Source organism: Balaenoptera borealis, assembly GCF_965194805.1.
Source record: "Balaenoptera borealis genome assembly, chromosome: 3".
In the NCBI taxonomy this organism is placed as follows: domain Eukaryota; kingdom Metazoa; phylum Chordata; class Mammalia; order Artiodactyla; family Balaenopteridae; genus Balaenoptera; species Balaenoptera borealis.
In genome coordinates, this window is record NC_138866.1 from 74069962 (window position 1) to 74093974 (window position 24013).

Here is a 24013-nt window from a genome sequence, read left to right on the forward strand (position 1 = left end):
CTGTGTATTTGAACATTTTCATAATAAAAAGCTGCAAAAAATCAGATCTACTTATATAATTATAAGAGACATCTAAGAATGCTTCAGAAATGATCAAAGAAGAGAGGGAGTTGACCATTGGAAGGGACACAGTGACTGTTTGAATTGTAAGCAGACAGTTGTTACCCTCTGTTGTTTTTCCTCATGGAGAGTGGAAATGCTCTGGTGTGTGACAGGAAATATTTAGGTTGGATAGTAGAGGGAATGGCCTTCCGTAGGAGACCATGCAGCTGCATCCCCTTGCTTGTCTTTAAGAGCTCCACAGATGCTCTCTGTGTCACATGGTGGAGGTGAGGTGGCTATCCCTTTGGTTGGAGAGAGAAGACAGTTGAATGGTTTCTCAAACACACCCAGGGGCAGCTGCAACTCACATAACTGTATAGGGTTAGCCAGGACGGTGTCCAGTGCCCTGAAAACAGCAAGGGTGTAGATCAGGTTCTGCCTGCAGTGGACCTGCTGAGCTCCACAGATTCCCTCTGTGGATTAGCCTCTGCCTTGTATCTCACCCAGAGCAGTTCCATCAGAACTCTGAGCACAAGCCAGGGAGGGGCCCTGGAGTTCACAGAGCCCAGCTCTTTACTCTTCTGGGAATGAAGAGTTCATACCAACCAGGCACTTAACAAAAGTATGAGATTTTCCAAGAGAAACAATACTTATGACATTGGTCAAGCAAATTTCCCTGATAGTAAAAAGTCATTCACAGGACTTCCCTGGCGGTCCAGTGGTTAAGACTCCGTGCTTCCACTGCAGGGGTCACAGTTTCAATCCCTGTTCGGGGAACTAAGATCCCACATGCCGTGCGGCACAGCCAAAAAGAGAAGCAAAAAGTCATTCACCCAAAAGATAGTTGGTGCCCACTATATCCAGAGCCATACTGAGACTATTTGGGCTACAGGATCGTTTCCAGAGTGCCATGCATGGTAACATCTAGGGGGACGGGTTCTGGATTCTGACCTGGATTTAAATCCTGACTCTTCCATTAACTAGCTATGTAACTTTGGAAGCAAGTGCCTTGTTGGTCTCTGTGCCTCAGCCCCCTCCTCGGTGGAGTGGGTTTCAGGATTACAGCACCTAGCTCATAGGGTCTGCTTAGAGGATTTGGGATAACATGTGTAGTCTTTGAAACACATGTAGTAAATGTTCAGTAAATATTCACTGTTGTTATTTAGCCTGGTTGTGTTGCATCCTCTTTGACAAGCCCCATGCTCTTCATTTTCCAACCACTCAGCTACCTTAAACAGACCCCAAGTTACCTCAGGGCTGAGAAGCAGCTACTCTTGGATCTTCCTGGTCACCCAGCTGGAGGGGGTTTCCAGGCTCTCAGGAGCTTCTTTCTAGCCTTTCTAGCTTCATCAAAACCATTACATTCTCAGCTCTGTCAGAGGACTCTGACCCTTGCCGTTGGGTTCTGTGGGTGAGGGAGCAAGTGAAGCACCCTGTGGCGATGGCCTTGGGGTCTGTCCTCCTGTCCTTTCCTTTTGAGCTATAGGTGTAACTGTGGGTGATGAGATTCATTTAACTCCACCACGGGCAGCCCCAGGGGTCCTGCTGTATTATCCTTCATCTACATTCAGGAGTAACGTCCCTACCAAGGCCTTGGTGTAAGTCATTTTGGGGAGACTTTGTGACTCCATGTGCATCTAGTACATCGCTGTGTTTGGATGGTTTCCCGGTTTCTGTGGAATTTTGAGACTTGGAGCCCCAAGTATTGATTCACTGACGGAAACTTTCCCCTCTCTGGAGTGAAGTTGTGGGGCTTCTCTGGAGACTCATTACAACATTGCGATAATAAGGCCCCAGCCACCTCAAATCCCTTGGCTGTTGATTGCTCTAACTTTGAAGCTGGAAGTTTACCCTTTTATCCCCCAGTTGCAGAGCATAGTAACTTTGGGAAAGTTTATTGAGTCTGGTTGAGGGAGTGAGGGAAAAATGGCAGGCAAGGCCCTTCCAAGGGCTGGATCAGTGGGGTTATGACCATGGGCATTGTGTGGCTGTGATGGGTGGGAGTGGTCCACGTCCAGGAGCTACAGGATAATTCCTCCTTTGTCCCTTTCCTAGGAGTCTCTGTCTGCCCCTCCACCTCTTCATCCACTGTGTCCACTGAGCTTGCCCACCCACAGTGGCCTGTTCAAAACCTGGGCCCATCTCAAGGCATGGGCCTCCACACCTACAGCCTCTCTCTGCTCAATGTCACCTCTTTAGATGGGCTTTTCCTGTCCATCATGTGTAAAACAGAGCCGCTTCTGGATTTGCTCACAAATCCTTCCCTGTCCCCTTACTATGCTTATTTACTTTTATTCATAACACTACCTGACATTTTATTTACATATTTATATTTGTCTGTCTTCCCTACTAGAAGGAAAACTCTATGAGGGCAGAGACTGGTGTGTTCATTGCTGTGTACTCTATACTTAGAACAGGCTTGGCACAGAAGAGGTGCTGAATAAGCATTTTTAAATGAAAACAAGAAAGCAAAACACCTCTTTCTCAGAGGAGTCTTTGCACAGAGGAGAGTAGCTGTGGGGTCTGGGCAGAAGAGGAGATGTGGATTTCTTGCAGCATTTTTCAGCAGTTTTGGGTGTAAGATGCAGGAGTACCTTTTGAGAAGGGGATGTGAGGCATGAGAAAACCAAGGGTGAATCATTTAGAACAGTTCTCATCCTCTTGGGATGATTGGTCTCTCTCTGAGAATGATACCAGTGGACTCGAGATGTCTTCAGCACCTTTGATTACTCCACTGAGGTGAGCATAATATGTTCTCATCCTTGGACCTCAGGAATGGGACCTAAAGTAATTTGAAGTATGGAGGATGAATACTCAAGAATATAGGCTTGCTTCCAGCCAGACAGGACCATTCCTTGTTTAAAGCACAATTACCCTTGGTCTTCCTGCTTTTTCTCCTGCCATTTCTCCTAACAAGAGTGCTCTTCCTGCTCCTCCCCCTTTCCAACTGCTACCTCCTCTTCTAGATCAAGTTCAAACTCTTCTTTTGTGAAGCCTTCCCAGCCATCATGGGGAAGAGCAACCTTTCCTTCCTCTAAACGCCTTTAAGTCTTACCATTCATGCTTTCATGACATTTGGCCATAAATGATTTGGGGGCAACTCAAGTACTAACTAACTAACTAACTAACTAACCAACTAACTAACTCTGAAGTCTTTGGCTTCTCTAGTCTCCAAAGGTCATCCTTCCCTTCAGTGTTTAAAAACCACAAAAGTCCAAGCTCGGATCCTGATCCACCACTGAAAGTTCAGCTGTGGACTGGTTCCCCACCCATGTAATTCCCAGAGTATGCTTACATTTTCTGCCTAGCCCTGCTGGTTCTGGAGTTCTGCTGGACTTCTGGCTATCTTGTGACCAGCTTCTCCAACTGCTACTGCTTTCTCCATACCTCCTCACCCCAAGTACAGACGAAGACCCCTGTATTATCTGTCCAAGCACATCACAGACCAGCACCTACCAAAGCTTTGGGTTAATAGGAAGGACTTCTAGTATAGGAAAGAGGGAGGAAAACCCCATAGAACGAGATACAGGAAATTATTATTCTTGGAGTCCACCAGCCATATATACCTAGACAAGGTTTTTTTTTTTTTTTCTTTTACACTTTCCTCATCCCTCATTCTGCTGCCACATGGCCACAAAATCTACCTTCTGCCATGTAGTACCCTTGCCTATATCTCTCTCTGCTCCTTTCATCCCTGGATGCAGGACCCTGATCTTTGAGACCCAGTAAGAAGGGAAAACCCCATTTTAGTCCCAGGCTCACTTCTCAGGACACATCTTTTTCTGCAGAGATGGATCTCATTCCACAATGCAAGCCATTTCAATGTCATGAAAGACAGCAGTGTACCTCTCTCTGTCTTAACCATTGAAAACACTATTTTGGCTTTGCTGCCATAAAGCCATTGGAATGTTTTCCCAAACAAACATAGTCTGTTCCCAAAATTGAATCTGAAAATTGCTGATAAGTTTAAAATAACTTATTCTGGCTTTTAGACATTACATTTTCAAAAATTGGGTTCAATCTCATTAGAACACTTCAGCACACATTTTTTTTTCCTTTAAATGTGTTTTCTATCTTACAGAAATCGGCAGAATAGTAAAGCATCTAGGAGGAGATTGGTGGTGCCGTCTAAGGGAAGACCAGGGGAATCTGTCCCTCCCTTTTGAAGGCTCCGAGAGTGTCTGGAGGTAGGTGTGTTGTGTTTCAAGGGTCACACTAACAAAAATGTGCTTAGGAGTGATGAGCATTTCAGAATGACATTTGGTTACTTTGCATGAGAGATAGGACTGCTAACCAGAAATGCTCTGCCCAGTCCATTCCCTCCCTCTGCCCTATTCCTCCCAGTCAGAAGCACTCCCTGAGATCTCACTGACCCTTTGTAAAAGAAAAGTGTGTTCTTCCATCTCAGTCAATGGATGTCTAGCATGGAGAAGTCTCAGGAAGCAAGCAGTACTTTAGAAAGAGTTAAAAATTCCTCCCTAGTCATTCTGCCTGTCAGGGAGTAGGCAGTGGCCTGCTCACTGGATGAGCCCAAAGTCATCCAAAAGAGCAGGGGCGGCCACTCCCTGGGTTAAACTCATCCTTCCTGGGACAGAGCCCCTGGGAACTGAGATAAGGACAATCATGAGGTGTGCTCCCCTCCTCCACCGCCAGGGGTCTGCTGTGAGCTGGCGAGGAAGGCAAGTCATGGACACAGTAAAAGGTGAGAGACACCGGGAGGTGCGCTAAGTGGTTGATTACTTGACCAAGAACCTAGAAATGAGGGAAATGGATGGTTCCAATCAGTGGTTCTTAACCTTTTTTGAGTCACAAAGTCATATGAGAATTTGACTCTTCCCATCCCCACCCTAATCTACGTAGACACACCATTTCACATATATTTCAAGAGTTTTCCCAGAATACCCTGGAGTTCATCTGTGGACCTTCTGCTCGAGACTGTAAACCCCTGGAAGGCAAGGACTGGGCTTGTTCGCTGATGTGTGTCCAGTGCCTACCCAAAGTGTCCAAGATGAAGGAAGTGTCAATAAATGTTGAGAGCTAAAAGGCAAAAGCAAACCCGCGCTTGCCTGGCAGAAGCCAGGCCAGGGTGTGCAAACACCAGTGGCATCAGTGCCATGAGGGGCTTTGATGGTGACATCCCTGTCACTATCCTTCTTGACATTTAAAGCCAGGGCTGCTGAAGTATGAACTCTTCACTCTTCCGACCCTCTGGTCCTGACCTAGTGTGGTGACCTGAGACATGTACGGTCAATGATAGTCTGGGGAAGAGATAAGTGACATTTTGAGGATTCTCACACTGCTACCTGGTTTTTGCGATGCCTTTGACATCAATTTATTCTAAAGGCTTCTTTGAAGTCATCATTCAGCTGCATTTACTGAGCATCTCAGGGTCTACTGTGTTTCAGGAGGGTGCTTGATAAATGCTGAGGACTGAATCGCCATAACAGCTGGTCTGGGTCACTTCAAAGTCCTCTGCCACTGCCAGCGAGGGAACAAGAGGAACCACTGTAACCACTACCACTTTCAGAAACTCCTACGTCACTGGTCTGCTATGAGCCATGCTGAACACAGTCAAGTTGCTCATAGAACCTACTCCTAGGCCAAATAAGTTCAGAAAGGGATGGGGCTCCATAGTAAAGAGAACTGAGCCCCAAAATATCAGAAGCTTTAATGAAAAAGGTCTATCAATTCAGAAGCCCCAAAACTCGCAGATTCTTCCAAAGAACTGCCAGAATGGAAGACACACGGTGCACCAAAGATTTGGTGCTGAGCATAGCCCACCAGTTCACACACTTTCTTCCCTGTGGTAAGCTCCCTGTTAGGGATTCCATAGTCCTTTCCTGAAACTTATCCTCAGGCTGGGGCCACCGTCAGATCTGTTTTTAATGTCCTTAAATCTACAAGAAGATTAGAGTTCCAGTCCCTTTGAACCCCTGGGAGAGTCCTCATTTTATACGCAAATTGGTATATGCAAATAGATACGAGGGGGCACTTCTCACCTCTGCTGCAGCATTCAAGGCACTGATTAACATAAGTGGATGCTCTGGGGTGTGACCTTAGGAAGCATGTCAGTGGTGCCAGGTGGAGGATGGATGTTATCTGCTCTTCCCTGATGCACTGGAACCCCAACTCTTGCCCAGCCAAAATATGCTGCTGGTCTAGCTTAGTAACAGACATTTTGCCTTATTTCTGTAAATTGACTAACGACTTTTTCTTCATTCTTGTTCTTCATAACCTCTCCATATATTTGGCACTGTTGACGCTCCTGCCATCTTGGATTTCTCCTCCCCTGCTTCTTAACCCTGCACGGTTCTGTTTCTGTTGGTTTGCTTTCTGACTATTCCTCTTGTTCCCCATGGTGATTTAACCAAGGTCTTTCCCCGAAGCTCCACCCTTTTTTCCTTCTCTACATAAACTTCTCCAGAGTGTACGGTTTCATATCCACTTGCTTGCCTGCTTACTCACTTACTGAGCCTCTCTCACATCCCTTATGTGGTACTAGGCTTAGAGAACACCAAGATGAATAAAATCTAGTTTCCGCCTTCAGGGAGTCATATAATTGATAAGTGGTAACTTGACCCGGTACCTGGCTCTTTCTACTCACGTTCCGGTGCTCATTGCCCTCTGTCTAAAGACTGTAAGTTATTTATGCATGCTCAGTCTTAATCTCACATGACTCCTTTGCCTGTAACTCCAGCCTTCATTGATTTTCTTCTCCAACAAACTGCTTTAGTCAGGAGAGCTCTTTGTTTTTTTTTTTTAATTGAAGTATATTTGATTTACAATGTTGTGTTAATTTCTGCTGTACAGCAAAGTGATTCAGTTATATACATTATTTTTTATATTCCTTTCCATTATGGTTTATCACAGGATGTTGAATATAGTTCCCTGTGCTATGCAGTAAGACCTTGTTGTGTTTCCATTTTTTAAAATGTATGTATCAATTTATTTATCTATGTATCTATTTATTTATTTATTTTTTGTGGCTGTGTCGGGTCTTAGTTGGGCATGTGGGATCTTTCGTTGTGGTGTGAGGGCTTTTTATTGTGGCACGCGGGCTTCTCTCTAGTTGTGGCACTTGGGCTCCAGAGCATGTGGGCTCTGTAGTTGTGGCGCGCAGGCTTAGTTGCCCCGCAGCATGTGGGATCTTAGTTCCCCAACCAGGGATCGAACCCACGTCCCCTGCATTGGAAGGCAGATTCTTAACCACTGGACCACCAGGGAAGTCCCTCCATTTTATATATGCTAGTTTGCATCTGTTAACCCCAAACTCCCAATCCATCCGACCCCCACCCCACCTCCCCCTTGGCAACCACAGATCTGTTCTCTATGTCTGTGAGTCTGTTTCTGTTTCATAGATAAATTCATTTGTGTCATATTTTAGAGTCTATATATAAGTGATATCATATGGTATTTGTCTTTCTCTTTCTGACTTAGCATGATAATATTAGGTCCAATCATGTTGCTACAAATGGCATTATTTTGTTCTTTTTATAGCTGAGTAGTATTCCATTGTATATCTTTTTTATCCATTTATCTGTCGATGGACAGTTAGGTTGATTCGATGTCTTGGCTATTGTGAATAGTGCTGCTATGAACATAGCGGTGCATGTATTTATTTATTTATTTATTTGGCTGTGCTGGGTCTTAGTTGCGGCACGCGGATCTTCATTGTGGCTTGCGGGATCTTTAGTTGTGGCATGCGGGATATTTAGTTTCGACATTTGAATTGTTAGTTGCGGCATGTGGGATCTAGTTCCCTGACCAGGGATCGAACCCAGGCCCCCTGCATTGGGAGCGTGGAATCTTAGCCACTAGACCACCAGGGAAGTCCCGCATGTACCTTTTAGAATTACAGTTTTGTCTGGATATCTACCCAGGAGTGGGATTACTGGATCATATGGCAACTCTATTTTTAGTTTTCTGAGGAACCTCCATACTGTTTTCCATAGTAGCTGCACCAACTTACATTCCCACCAATGGTGTATGAGGGTTCCCTTTTAGGAGAGCTGGGTTTTATTCCTTCAATAGTTTTATTACCTTGGGTAACTCATTTGACCTGTATTGGATTTAATATCTCTATCTGTGGAATGAGAAGCTTATAGCACTGGGATTCTTTCATCTCCAAAATTCTATTATCATTTACAGTTGGAGGGAGGTAGTGGCTAATACAAAACAGCAATTATATAGTGAAGCTAATGCTTTAAAAAAAAAACTTATGAGCAGCATCCTCATGGGGATTGCTAGCACATCATAAAATTGTTGGCTGGGTCTGGAAAATATTTGTCCTTATCACTTATTATAATTAGCCAGTCGCCAGAGCTATTAACATGCTCAGGTAAGAGGAAGGCAGGCATGGGAGTGGCTGAAGTTAAAGCAGGATTAGATGGCAGCCTTAAACTTTCTGGAAGGATTGTCCTCATATAGGTACTGTTCTGAGATCATTGATCTTTATAGTAAGTTTGTACCTTAATCCGTAAATTTATACATGTTATTCATGTTAAATAAATTTCTATAGAGTAAGAGTTCTGCTTCAGATCTTAAAAAAAAAATTCCTGATTAGAAAAATGATATTATTTCCTTAGTCATTGATACTTTGAATTAAAAAAACAGATCCATTCAAGTTAGTTGACTAAAGGGGTATGTGTACATATGTGAAAGAATGAACTATTAAATGGCAATGAAAATGAATCACACGCAGCACAGTTGAACCTCCCAAATGTAAGATTGAGCAAAAGATGCCAGACACAAAACAACAGATACTATATGGATCCATTTATATGAATTTCAAAAACAGGCAAAACTAACCCATGATGTTAGAAATCAGGATAAAGGTTACCTTTGGGATGGAGGAAGGGAGTTAGAGAGGGACTTCTGGGCGCTAGTATCATTCTATCTCATGACCTAGGTGGTGGTTACACGGGTGTGTTCACTTTATGATAATTCGTTGAGCTTGTGATTTGTGTGCTTGTCTGTGTATATGTTGTATTTAAATTAAAAAAGTTAGGACTTCCTTGGTGGCTCAGTGGTTAAGAATCCGCCTGCCAATGCAGGGGACATGAGTTTGAGCACTGGTCCGGAAAGGTCCCAAATGCCGCAGAGCAACTAAACCCGTGCGCCACAACTACTGAGCCTGCTCTCTAGAGCCCGCGAGCCACAACTACTGAGCCCACGTGCCACAACTACTGAAGCCCACATGCCTAGAGCCCGTGCTCTGCAACAAGAGAAGCCACTGCAATGAGAAGCCCACGCACCGCAACAAAGAGTAACCCCTGCTCACGGCAACTAGAGAAAGCCCACGCGCGGCAACGAAGACCCAATGCAGCCAAAAATAAATAAATTAATTAATTAATTAAAAAAAATTTTTTTTAAGTTAAAAACACTTGAGTTCTACACTGTGGATTCCTGATTCCAAGTGGCAAGAAAAGTATGTCTAGAGAGGGAGAACCCAGCTTAGGCTTGAGCAGGAGGGACAAGAGCTGGGCTCTGGAAATAAGGTGGGTGGAGAAGACATTCCAGTTGGGCCAGCTGGGGGCAGAGTGAAGACAGTGGTCAGACTGAAGTAAAACATGTGTACAATAGTGTGTAAGGTGGGAGCTGAGGCTGGGAGGTAATTCTGGGAGAGACCGTGGGTGGGGCTCTTGAGTACCCAGCGGAGCAGCTTGGTTTTTTCTTTTGGATAGTGGGAGATCACTGAAGATTTGGCATATTGAGAGCAGAACTTTAGGATGCTGGAGAGGAGGGTACTCGGTAGCGTGGAGTGGTAGGGGTGGACACAGTTGCCACGGCGGTACTGGAGAGGGGCGGATGGAGGACTGCACTCTGAGACTCTCTGAGACATGTCTGGTAGTGTTGATCCTGGCTAGTGTTCCACCTCCTGTTCTTGCTAGTGTAGACATGTTTGGGTTTTCATCCTTTCCTAAGTGGGCCTCAGGGGCATCAGGCTCAGGCTGTGTTCAGGGACAGCTTGGTAAATTGTGCCCCTGAGGATTTCCCCCATGATTGGATCCTTCTCAGAAAGTGCGTGCTCTCACCTGAGCCAAGCCTGCCCAGCCCTGCCCCAGTGGGGGCCAAGCATGGGACCCATACGTGAGACCCTTCCATTGTATTGCCCCTTTCAGCCCTGATCAAGCAGAGTCTGCGGCAGTGGAAACCTCGGTGTGACGGTGCCCAAGCCTGGGGCTGCCCTGTGGGCAGGACATGCTGGGGATTGGCCAGTGTGCCTCCTTCAGGCTAATGTGAGTATTGCTGAGTCCCCTGGGTGAGTGTTGCTGATCACTCTGTAGAATGCAGATGGCGGAGGACAGTGGGGGTGGTTTCTTCATTCCAGGAATCCTAGGCAGGGAGGGTTAAGCAAAATTCCCATGTAAAGAAGCATCTTCCCTTGTCTTCACTCTTTGTAGCCAACCAGATATGCTGTCCAAGGAGAAAACAATTGATTAAGGCAGAACTGTGGTCTGATGAGATGTATCCCGGGGTCAGGAGTGACAGTGTTCTAAGGTGGGGTGGTCCATATCTCATAAGGACGAGGAAAACAGGATTTGTTCTTTGCCCAAAATGGCAGCATAGCAGAGCTTCTTGAAATAACAGCAACATTTGATTATGGTGGTTTATGATTTTCTAAGGCACTTCATATGCATTATCTTATTTTCCATTTTGAGCTTCTCAACCAGGCTGTGAGAAAGATAGGGAAAAGAGGATTATCCCTGCTTATCATGTGAGGATTTATGTGTGGATGTCCGGAAAGGTGAGGTGATTTGTCCAGTCTCAAAGGTGGTAAGGGGTGGAACTTGAAACCAGGTCTCTCCACTCCAGGTCCAGATTTCTCTCGATGTACTAGCTATATTTCCCCGACAGGATTCAACTGTCCTGCAGTAACCATAGGATAAGTTTAGCCCCAGGGACATTTGGCCAACAGTGTCTGAAAACATCTGATGGGGAGGTGGTACATGTTGGATTGAGGGGACATAGGAGGAGGAAATGAGAGAAGCGGGATGATAATTGTTGCCTGTCAGGTGAGTGCAGTGTTCCTTTTCCCAAGAAGCAACCAAGACTAGACTATAGGCATTGAGCAGAGGACGACACAGGAGGCAGGGAAGACGGCAGCATGAGAGGGGGACAAAGCACCATCCAGTAGCTTGCTGGAGAGGCTCCCCCCGACCTTCCCTACCTGCGTCAGATGGTATAGACAGCATGGGAGGCTCCAGTTGGTCAGTAGATGGCCCAGTTGGACTGAAGTCTACTTCCTCACCCATTCAGGGTGAAGGCCCAGAAGATCTCTAGACCTCTCAGTACTGGAATGGGTGCCACTCCCTGTAACTTCCTAAGGAGTGTAAAAACCCAACAGACTAAACTTTCCAGCAGTCTACACCATGTGCGCACTCATCAGGGAAGACTTCACAGCCAGGGCAGAAGTCCAGATGAGTTGGGAGGGGTTCATTTCACCTGTCAGATGCTGCTGGTCTAATGTGAAGCTCACTGTGGCTTTTGACCAAGGTAATTACTGTAGAAGGTTCTAGGTGGCAGCAGAGTCTGGATGAGCAGACCTGAGCTTAGAGGTGGCATGAGGGGTCCCCAGTTGAGCTGAATGCAGAACAACCATTTGGCTTTTCTGGGTTGCCTAAAGGGCAGAAGGTCCTGTTATAATCTAAGGCATGTATCTTTGCCTTCATTAAACTTCTTGAAATTTTTGATACTAAGGGGTTACTTTCCACTGGGTGCAATGGCAGTTCCTGCAAAGATGTATTTTGAGAGTTAAATGAGATGTCTTGCTCCCTCATCTTATTATTTCCAGCCTTGGTGACCAAGATTCACCCTCTGCATCATTCTTCTTGATTTTCTAGAATTTGAATATGTCTGCTCTTGGTAATTGCTGTGTGTGTGTGTGTGTGTGTGTGTGTGTGTGTCCGAGCAAGTGTGTCTGCCGTGACTAGGGGTCAGGGCTTCTCCCTGGGGCCATGACATTTCCTCCTGCCACATTCCTTCTTCGAGATCCATGCTACAACGTGGTAGAACCTGGAAAACATTATGGTAAGTGAAGGAGGCCAGACATAAAGGACCACATATTATATAATCCATTTATATGAAATGTCCGGAATAGGCAAATCCACAGACACAGAAAGTAGATTAGTTGCCAGGGAAGGGGGTGAGGGGAGGGATAAATTAGGAGGCTGGGATTAACATATACCCACTACAATGTATAAAATAGATAACCAACAAGGACCTACTGTATAGCACAGGGAACTACACTCAATATTATGTAATAACCTATAAGGGAAAAGAATCTGAAAAGGAATATATATATAACTGAATCGCTGTGCCGTACACCTGAAACTTACATGATATTGTAAATCAAGTATACTTCAATAAAAAATTTTTTTTTAAATTGGTTGCCCGGGGTTGGAGGGGTTGATAAAATTGTTCTGAAATTGATTGTGATGATGAATGCACAACTAAATACTAAAAGCTATTGATTTGTACACTTTACATGGGCGGATTGTATGGTATATGAGTTATATCTCAAGGAAACTTTTTAAAAAGAAAAGATCCTTGTGCAATACAGACACAGTGAGTTGGCTGCAGACACTGTGTGATGTGACTACAGTGAGGTGGGGGCAGGTCCTGGGGGCAGACTCCATGCGGGAGTGGCTGAGAGTGAATTCTGAGATGGGCAGAGGTTAACTCAATCCTTGGGATTTTTGCAGCTTTTTTCTTCACTAGTTTATTTTTCTGTCTTCCCTAGTCCAGTCCATAGACGGTCTTGGTCATTAGTAAGCAGCAAGGTCCTACTGTATAACACAGGGGACTATATTCAATAGCCTGTGATAAACCATAATGGAAAAGAATATGAAAAAGAATATATATTGTATAACTGAGTCACTTTGCTGTACAGCAGAAATTAAACACTACATTGTAAATCAACTGTATTTCAATAACATTTTTAAAAGATTAAAAGAAAAGAACTTGTATGGATTCACAGTCTTTTCAACACTTGTTTTTATCATGTGTCTATTTTTTTCAATATGGGGGTATAAAATAGTATCTTGCTACTGTCTTAATTTGCATTTCCCTAATTACTAATGAGATCAAGCATCTTTTGGTACATTTATTGGCTATATTTCTTTCCTCTTTAATGTAATTCAGGTCAAGTGTTTGGCCCATTTTTCTATTGGACTGCTGCTTATCTATTCCTTACGGCTTTGTAAAAATCAGTATACTGATTATATATTATGGTTACTAAACATTTGTCTGTTATCTGTGTCACAGATATGTTCTCCCTGTTTGTAATTTGCCTTTAACTTTACTTTGGGGGTCTTTTAATAAACAGAAACTCTTAATTTTAATGTAGCTTAATTTATCAATATTCTCTTTTTTGTTTAGCACTTTTCTGAACTTCTTTAGTAAATTCTTTTATATGCTAGGGCCCAAAACAATATTCTCCTATCTTTTCTTCTAGAAGTTTTGATTTTTACACTTAATTTTTTTGTCCTTCTGGAATGGATGTTAGTGTCTGCTGTGAGACAGGGAATCTAATTTTACTTTTTCCCCATATGGACAATCAGTAGTACCAGCTTCCTTTCATCTCTGACATGTAGCACTGTTCCATATTGTGTGGGGTTGTTTCTTGGCTCTTCATTGTGTTCTGCTGGTCATTTTACGTATATTTGTGCCAATACCATCTTGCCTTCATCACTCTGGTTTTATGTCGTGATATCTGCTCAGGCAAGTCCTCCCCACCATCTTCTCCTTTAGCAACGTCTTGACTATATTAGGATCTTTGCTGATTTACATTTTACCCCCCAAATGGGATCATAATGTTACTACTAGTTTATAACTTGCTTTTAAAACAAACCCTTAATAATAATAATACATTGTGAATATTTTGGCATTCTTATATAATTTTTAATGACTACATGATATGTTACTGTTTAGATATTCCACAGTTTACTTATTCCATCCCCCATTTTTGGATATTTAAGTTGTTGCCAAATTGTCATTATTGTAAACAATTTTGTGGTGAATGTCCCTGTGGCAAAATATCCATGACTATTTCCTCAAGTTGGGAGTAGGATGTCTAAGTCTAAGGATTGGTGCAATTTTCAGGTTTTTTTTTTTTAAAGTTTTTTTTTTTTTTTTTTTTTTTGATGTGGACCATTTTTAAAATCTTTATTGAATTTGTTACAATATTGCTTCTATTTTATGTTTTGGTTTTTTGGCCACGAGGCATGTGGGATCTTAGCTCCCCAACCAGGGATCGAACCCACACCCCCTGCATTGGAAGGCGATGTCTTAACCACTGGATCACCAGGGAAGTCCCTAGGTTTTTGATAGAAATTGCTAAATTATTTTTTAGGAAGTTCACATGAACTGTGTGATAGTGAGGTCTCATGGCAGGCTCCCTTACTAACAGCGAACATTATCATTAAAAAAAACAGCAACAACATACATTTTCCAACTCCATAGGCAAATAATTTAAAACCAAGTTAAATTTGGCTCACATATCTAATCTGGATTAGCACATTCTATGTTTGTATTTTTCTAGTGAACAGCCATGGGGTTTCATACACTGAACACGCTCCTAAATACATCTGTTCCATTAGGGGAACTGAGCTGGGCCTGTGGGCTCATGGAGAATCAGACTGTCAGGCGATGGAGTTTATTTTGCTGGGATTTCCTCTCAGCAGGCAGGTGGAGCTGCTGTTCTTGGTGCTGCTACTGCCCACATTCCTGCTGACGCTCCTGGGGAACCTGCTGATGATCTCTGTGGTGCTGTCCTACTCCCGCCTCCACACCCCCATGTACTTCTTCCTGTGCAACCTCTCATCCTGGACATCCTCTGCACCTCCGTCATTTCTCCAAAAGCATTGGCCAACTCAGTATCTGGGGATAAAACCATCTCCTTTGCTGGCTGTATCACCCAGTGCTATTTCTACTTCTTCCAGGGCACGGTAGGGTTTCTCCTGCTGACAGTCATGTCCTATGACCGCTATGTCACCATCTGCTACCCCCTGCGGTATAGCACCATCATGAGGCCTCCTGTCTGCATTGGGACCGTTGTGTTCTCTTGGGTGGGAGGCTTCCTGCCTGTGCTCTTTCCAACCATCCTCATCTCCTAGCTGTCCTTCTATGACTCCAACATCTTTGACCACTTCTTCTGTGACAGTGGGCCCTTGCTGGCCCTGGCCTGTGTGGCACCACTGCCGTTCAGCTGATGGATTTTATGCTTTCGTCCACAGTCATCCTCTGCTGCAGGGTCCTCCGTGGCCTGTTCCTATATGTACATCGTCCTGACAGTAGCGTGCATCCCTTCTGCAAGTGGGAGGAAGAAGCCCTTCAACACCTGTGCTTCCCACCTGACCATAGTTGTGATTTCTTGTAGCATCATGGTGTTATCTATGTGACTCCCTCCCAGAAAGAATATCTGGAGATCAACAAGGTCCCTTCCGTCCTGAGCAGTATTGTGGCTCCATTCCTCAACCCCTTCATATATACTCTGAGGAATGACACGGTGTTGGGGTTCCTCAGGGATGTGTGGGTCAGGGTTCGAACAGTTCTGGAAAAGAGTATGAGAACAATGCCGAGGAGCGGATTGTCCTCCAACAGTGACCACAGAGGAGGGGCTAGTTCCTCTTTCTCTTCACTACCGGGTATCCGTCGTTCAAATCCCCAGTATTAAAAGAGAGGATTGCCTTAGCAAAAGGGTGAGCTAGCTGAGGGATCCTGAATGGTCTATAGCAGAAAGAAGTGGAGCTTGGAGACAGGGACTTGGACTCTGGCCTTGGTTCTAACTCAAACTCTGTGGCCACAACTGTATCACCTTGTCACCTGCCACTCTGGCCCTCAGTGCTCTCATCTGAAGTATGACAGCATTGGACTTGATGATCTCTAAGATCTGTCCACACTGAATATTCCAAGAATTGCAGAAGGGCCATACAGCCTGTGTCCTGTTTGAAGTCCCATCACGTTTGACCCTGTTTCCTCGTGGATCCTGAATACAACTCTTCTATCAGCTTGGCACAAAGTCATTCCTGGTCCCCTCTGCGTAGAACCCCTTTCCTTCCATCTTCTCTAGGAATCTTTCTAGGAATAAGCTTCATTATTCTCCGATCCACTGTCATATCCTGTAATCCACTGTTTTCCCTCAGTGGACATTTGTAATGATTGGTGGATATACGTAGTCCGTGTTATTTAATAACACTGCTTTCTGTACTAGAACATGTCATAACATTCAACGTGATCCCATTCTTATGTAAGACATGCCCTGTTCCCTCAGCCTCCAATGATTGAGCCACTGATGGATAATTTGACTGAAGACATAATCCATTGCCGGGCCAATGATCTATGACCTGTGTGGCTTGGCTGGAGCAAATAAACTGTGCAAACAAATGTCTCTTTTTTGAGAGTTTGAACTAAGACATGCAGAGACTATATTGAACAATGGTGATTCTGCCCCTGGAAACTCAAAGAGACTTGGTGCCTGGAGTGGCCATTTGGGGGCAAACACAAGCTGATGAGTAATTCTATTTTTTGTTGGGGGATCCTCCATCTCTTCTTTTTTTATCGAAGAGTTGTTGATTTACAACGTTGTGTTAGTTTCAGGTGTACAGCAAAGTGATTCAGTTATACATATTTAGTTTTCAGATTCTTTTCCATGATAGGTTATTACAACAAGCTGATGAATAATTAGAGGAAACCAGTCTGCCCATCAGATAGAATGGAATTGGTGTGTAGAGAAAAATAGACAAGAGACAGATGAGAGCCCACTCAGCTGCAGAGACACAGAGTAAAGGGCCCTCCTCTCTAATGACTTCCCAGATCAGGGAGCTGACAGTTTTATTTCCTATTCCCGGATTTGATGAGGTTGCCAGTACCCATACATCAAACCCCTTTTTACTGAACTCTTTTGAGAAGGTCATTGTTTTTCATGACCAAAAAGCAGCTTGACTAAAGCTCCCTCTCTGCACCAAGTGTAGCCCTTCCCTCTTTCTAGCTCCGAGGAACTAGAAAGATGCCCGTTTCTAACTAAACTCTTTGTCTGAATTCCTGGTGCCCAAACACTGCCTGAGATGCTTGACTGGCACCATCTAGGCCTATGGTTCAGGTCAGTGCAAGCCAGATTTTTTTCAGTGTCATCAGAAACACTGAGGTTTCCTTCCTGTCCCCCTCGGCCTCTAGCACTGCAGGATCTACTTTGCCTGAATTAGCACCTGTGCTTCACGTGCACACCTAAGGAAACTCTGTAGAGTGCTGTGGCAACAAACGAAGACCACCCAAATGAGAACAGAGTGCTATTTATCCAGAACTGGCTACCGCGAGGAAGTCAGCCACCATCACTTGTATTTGACTGAGACTCAAAGGCAGGCAGGGAGCTGGGAGGCTTTGTAGCAGAAGAAGAGGGTAAGGCTCAGGTGTGCTCTGATTGGAGGGTTTTGGCCTGGGGAAGCCGGAAGTGGGCTAACTAGAAGTAAGGTATCTTTGGGAGCGTGTATTTGGCTTTCTCTGACTAGTGCTGAGTTGGAAAAAAAGTGGGGGAAGGAATGGGGCTGCAGAAAAATTGGGACATTGGCAGTCCTGACCACCTCCTGACCATTCTGGGCTGACTGCTGCAGAGGCTGTAGATTGGTTCCCTGCCTAGTTGCTTCGGGTTTTCTGGGTCAGAGTTATATTGTCATATACGGTGTGACTGTTGTCCATTTGTGTATTCAGTGTCTCAGTTCTTATAGCATTGAAGTTCTTGCACCATTTTAAAGTTTAAGCAGAGGGACAATCCTTCCTAAGCAGACAACCAGATCCCATCAGTAACAGATGATGAAAGGTGACCTCAGACAAGCAGAGTTTAGTTGGTTCTCAGGCCCGGAGTGGGAGCTGGAGAAACAGAGGAGGTCTTGCATGTGCTGAAGACCCTGCTTCTTTGAGTGACCCAGACTCCAAGGTTTAGACCCTTTGGCTGGTGGGGCCTGCCCAGGGCACCCCGGCACTAGAGGCAGTTCCCTGTTACAGTACATCTGGCAAAGCATCTGGGCTCTGAGGTCCAGTCTTCCGTGAGATTAGGAGACAGAGCAGATGTCTTGGGTCGGATTATGGAGAGAAGGAAGCTAGGCCACTCTGCTTCCCCGTAGGGCACTGACAGGGCCTCAGAACCTTGTCCTCTCTGCCAGAAATGTTTCACTGAAAACATCTGGAGGTCCATGACCCCTCAGTTGTCCTTCTTTCCTAGCCTCAGGAACTCTTTAAACCACCGACTAGACTTAAAAGCAGCGACAGGGACTTCCCTGGTGGCGCAGTGGTTGAGAGTCCACCTGCCATTGCAGGGGACACGGGTTCAATTCCTGGTCCGGGAAGATCCCACATGCAGCGGAGCAACTAAGCCCGTGTGCCACAACTACTGAGCCTGCGCTCCAGAGGCTGAGCCACAACTACTGAGCGCACGCACTGCAACTACTGAAGCCTGCACGCTCTAGGGCCCATGTGCTGCAACTACTGAGCCCACGTGCTGCAGCTACTGAAGCCCACGCCCCTAGAGCTTGTGCTCCGCAACAAGAGAAGCCACCGCAATGAGAAGCCCGCGCACTGCAACGAAGAGTAGCCCCCGCTTGCTGCAACTAGAGAAAGGCCACGTGCAGCAACAAAGACCCAGTGCAGCAAAAAATAAATAAAATTAAAAAAAAAAAACCAGCAACAAATTCCTACAAATTTCCAAGTTCCCACTGGGAACCTTTAGCCAAGTGCTTCCGTTCTCAGCCCACAGAAGTCACTTCCTTCTTCTAGGCCTCCTCATCCTTTGTGTGGTTGGTACACTTGTCTGCCTGTCTTCCCCAAGAGACAGCAAATGCCAGTGAGGGCAGAAAACTTGGTATTGTTAATTTTGGGTCCTCTACCCTCTTTCTCCTAGGAACCTACATTAGTGTGACAAAACAAAATTATTTTTAAGGCAGGACAAGAAAATTTTAACCGTCACCATTTTCTCTGCCATTTGACCCACTCCTCCCTCCTCTTTAGTGTGCATTGTGCATCTGCATTATACATTAACTAGATCCCCTTAGAAGACACAGGAATGATGCCGAAAACTCAGCTTCTCTGTACACCAGTGCCGAATTGAATTGAAACAGGAGGGTAGGAGGCAGGGCACAACCTTTGTAAGAATGACATAGCCCAAGGACATGACATAAACTGATTAGAACCAAATGGATCCAAGATGGCGGACAAGTCAACTTTTTCCACTAGACGTTGAGCCTCAGTATCAGCAAGCTCACATCAGCAAGCTAAATGACACACCCACAGGCGTCAGGACAGTTCCAAGACCGACCATAAGGATCAAAAAGTGGGTGGTGGCCCAATTCCTGGAAATCCCGCCCCTTCCCGAAATAGCTGGAATACTCCTCCCACTCATTAGCCTATGAAGTTACCCACTCCTATAAAAACTGACAACCCCATACCCTGGTGCATCTCTCACCTTCTGAGATGGCCCACACTCTGTCTGTGGAGTGTGTACCTCTCTAAATAAATCTACTTCTTACCTATCACTTTGTCTCTCACTGAATTCTTTTTTTTTTTTTTTTTTAATTTTATTTATTTATTTATTTATGGCTGTGTTGGGTCTTCGCCCCTGTGCGAGGGCTTTCTCTAGTTGTGGCGAGCGGGGGCCACTCTTCATCGCGGTGCGCGGGCCTCTCATTATCGCGGCCTCTCTTGTTGCGGAGCACAGGCTCCAGACGCGCAGGCTCAGTAGTTGTGGCCAACGGGCCCAGCTGCTCCGCGGCATGTGGGATCTTCCCAGACCAGGGCTCGAACCGGTGTCCCCTGCATTAGCAGGCAGATTCTCAACCACTACGCCACCAGGGAAGCCCCTCTCACTGAATTCTTTCTGCGATGAGACATCAAGAAACTGAGCTTCTTTAAGTCCTGAAACCAGGTGTGTGATCTCAGTTGGAAGACTGTGGGTTTTGGCTGGGTTCAAGTCCCTGCACGGGGGTTCCAGTCCCAATCTGAGGTGCACAGTTTCAATTCCACTTCAAAGACATGGTTCCCAGTTCCTTAAGAAAGACTTGCTGGGTCACAAAGCTGGCCAGAGGCTGATTTAAATTTTTAAAGCTAAAGATGTATAGATACCTTTTTTAAAAAATTATTTATTTATTTATTTTTGGCTGTGTTGGGTCTTCGTTTCTGTGCGAGGGCTTTCTCTAGTTGCGGCAAGTGGGGGCCAGTCTTCGTCGCGGTGCGCGGGCCTCTCACTAGCGCGGCCTCTCTTGTTGCGGAGCACAGGCTCCAGACGCGCAGGCTCAGTAATTGTGGTTCACGGGCCTAGTTGCTCCACGGCATGTGGGATCTTCCCAGACCAGGGCTCGAACCCGTGTCCCCTGCATTGGCAGGCAGATTCTCAACCACTGCGCCACCAGGGAAGCCCCTATACCTTTAATATTTATATACATTTATATACCTATACATACTTTAATATTTATATACATTTCAAAGAACAAACATAGAACTCACAGGTTTCCTAAAGTAGATGTCTAAGAAAAGGGAGAGGAGAGACAGCTCTTCCCTTATTTTCAACAGGGAGAGTTAAGCCTTGTCGATGAAAAATTAATCAGTCGATCTAAGAAAGAAATGGAAAATTTTATTGGAGCCAAATTTGAGGATTATAACTTGGGAAGAGCATCTCAGAAAGCTGTGAGAACTGTTCTCCCCGTTAGAAGTCAAGGCACAGTTATATAATTTTTTTGAGACAGAAGACTGCACATCAAATGATGTCTTATTGTCAGTTTACATGATCCAGATCTAAACGTCATCGTGGTGGGTAATGTGACCCCTTACAAGATCAAGAAGTCACGCTATCTTTGTAGGAGTTGTCGTGTTGATGCTGGGAGAATGTTGCTCTTTATGGTTAAGCAGGTATTCCTGCCAATGGGGAAGGTCTGGTGATGCATGATGCAGACACACAGTGCACAGTGGGGGAAGAGAGGAGGCCAAAGGGCAGAGAAGAATTTTTTATGTTTAAATTTTTTGTCTTGCCATAAAATATGAATTTTATTTCACAGCCTCTTACTTTACTTGTATTTGCCCTTATACAGCCCTCTGGGAGCCCATTCCTACAATGCTTTTTGCTTCTACAAGCTTTGTCAGCTACCGGTAAATGTCTGTGCTGGACCAGGTACAAATCAAAGTGAGCACGCCTGACTCCTGTCTGATGGAGCTCACCCACAGAACTGACAGATGAACATAAATCAAAGTGAGGATTACCTTTGGCAGGAGAGATTTTTTTGTTTCTAATCCTTAATTTTTAACTATGAAAATATACAGTCATTGTAAAATTTCAGCCAGTACAGAAGTGTATAAAATAAACCATGAGAGTTTTACCAGCCAATTCTACTCTCCAGCAGCAAACATTAATTAAGTAATTTATGCTTATAGAACATATGCATATTTATTCATACACACTTAACTTTTATTTTACAAAAATGGGATGGTGTTATATGAATTGTATGCCATTTGATATTTTAAAATATCGTTCCATGCCAATACCTATAAAACTTCGTAATTTATTTTTAGATGTCACTTTTATAAACAATGGGTACTGAGATTTCTAGTATTTTGTTAATGGTGCTAAAAGTTATTGGCATAAATTCCTACTCTTAGTACTCATGGCTTATAGCATTTGTCATTTTAAATTTCAGTAGATTATTTTGGTAGAGTCTACCAAATTGTCTACAAAATTTGTGGTAACAATTTCCTCAGCCACAAACATTGTACGAAAATGGCCATCTTCCTCACCATTGGCATTACGAGATATTGTCAGTCTTAAAAATATTTTTGTCCTTCTGCATGTAAAAAATTTTATCTCATTATTGTTTTAGCAGTGAGGTTTATCATCTTTTCATATGTTCATTGGTTATCTGTATATCTTCTGTGAATTGCTTATTCATATTTTTTGCCTTGTACACAAAGATAAAGCATTTATTTTTCTGCTGGTTTGTTTTCCCTTTTCTGATTGCTTGGTATAAATTATTTTCATTGCTTATCAAAAGCATTAATATTTTGCACTCTTCAATCCTGCAATTTTACATCTAGGAAGGAAATCATTGGTCAAATGGGCAAAAATGGATGTACAAGGTGCTTGACACATTGTTTATAAAATAAAAACATTCAGAAAGCATTCTAAAATCCAACAATAGAAAATTGGATCCACTAATTATGACAAATCTACACACAGGAATACAGTTAAGAATAATGATATACAGTCAGCCCTCTGAGGGTTCTGCATCCACGGATTCAACCAACTGCAGGTTGAAATATTTGAAAAAAAATTCCAGAAAGTTTCAAAATGCAAAACTTGAATTTGCTGGGCATAGGTAACTATTTACATAGGATTTACATTGTATTAGGTATTATAAGTAATCTAGAGATGATTTAAAGTATATGGGAAGATGTGTAAGTTATATGCAAATACTACACCATTTCATACAAGGAACTTGAATATCCTCAGATTTTGGTATCCGTGAGGGGTCCTGGAACAAATCCCTTGCAGATACTGAGGGACGACTGTATTTTTTATACTCTACATTTATTGATATAGAAAGAATACATATATACATACATATATATTCAAAAATATTTAATGTGGTTCCTTCTGGGTAATGTAGTTATGGATGATTTTTTTTTTTTGGGCCAAGCCACATGGCTTGCGGGATCTCAGTTCCGCCCAACCAGAGATTGAACTCGGGCCATGGCAGTGAAAGCCCAGAATCCTAACCACTAGGCCACCAGGGAACTCCCTGGATGGTTTTTTTTAAAGTCCGTTTTCTCCTTATTTTTCTACAATAAAAATGTTTTGTTCACACACAAAAAAGGAAAAATGTCCTCAGAATTGAACTTCTGCTCAGATCAGGGTACAGTGGAACCATTGCATCTACCTAGGAACGCAAGGAATGACCCCTGACATTGCATGAATTTTTTTTTTCTTTTAATTGGTACTGTGGTTTGTTAAACTAACCAAGGTTTTTATTTTTTTTAATTTTTAAAATTTTTTTATTTTTGGCTGTGTTGGGTCTTCATTTCTGTGCGAGGGCTTTCTCTAGTTGTGGCAAGCGGGGGCCACTCTTCATTGCCGTGCGCGGGCCTCTCTATCGTGGCCTCTCTTGTTGCGGAGCACAGGCTCCAGACGCGCAGGCTCAGTAGCTGTGGCTCACGGGCCCAGTTGCTCCGCGGCATGTGGGATCTTCCCAGACCAGGGCTCAAACCCGTGTCCCCTGCATTGGCAGGCAGATTCTCAACCACTGCGCCACCAGGGAAGCCCCTGCCTGAGTGTTTTTGGCAGCCTCATCCTTTACTGCCTCAAACTGAGCTTCCAGTGCACTGAAACCTTCATATTGGTTTAATGTTCTCACATGAACTGTCCTCGCTTTACTTGTTTGGTTTTTTTTTTTTTTTTGGCCTCGCCTTGTGGCATGCAGGATCTTAGTAGTTCCCCAACCAGAAATTGCACCCACGCACCCTGCAGCGGAAGTGCAGAGTCCTAACACTGGACCTCCAGGCCGTTCCCTGCAACCTAAACTTAAAAAGCATCATCCACGTCCTCCTTTTGTCTTAACATATATTGTGTAACTCCTACCAGGTATTATTTTCCTGTTTGTTTCTTTTTTCATCCTCATCCAAACGCTTCCAGTTTCAGTTCTGTGATTTCCTTTTCCACATATACACTACTTTCTTTCCATGGTCATCCTCCAGTCATGAGTTCTACATCATCTATTTGTCTTCTTGTGATAAAATTCAAGTTCCTTTCCCATTCTGGTCTTCTCTAATGCAGCATGTCCCAGACTTTAGGATTTTATTAAAATTAATTAATTATAGGGGAAAATCCCTTGATATTGATGTGTTTGGCAAGCAAGAAATGACATTCCCTCCCACCCCAATCTTAGAATGTCAATATCTTTTCATTAAAGAACATAGCTTAATCTTGGTAGGGTTAGGGCTT

General features: G+C 44.1%; 1 protein-coding gene across 1 annotated transcript in view; it reads left to right on the top strand.

Moving 5' to 3' along the window:
* OR6J1 (olfactory receptor family 6 subfamily J member 1) overlaps window positions 1-18227 on the top strand; it is a 90981-nt gene extending 72754 nt beyond the window's left edge. Inside the window, 8 exon segments of the mRNA XM_082386200.1 lie at window positions 4124-4229; window positions 5448-14681; window positions 14684-14860; window positions 14863-15155; window positions 15159-15231; window positions 15234-15301; window positions 15303-15429; window positions 15432-18227. Of these exon segments, the coding sequence (XP_082242326.1) occupies window positions 14594-14681; window positions 14684-14860; window positions 14863-15155; window positions 15159-15231; window positions 15234-15301; window positions 15303-15429; window positions 15432-15718 (1113 nt within the window). The 5' untranslated portion in view covers window positions 4124-4229; window positions 5448-14593 and the 3' untranslated portion in view covers window positions 15719-18227.
* Window positions 18228-24013: the final 5786 nt, after the last annotated feature.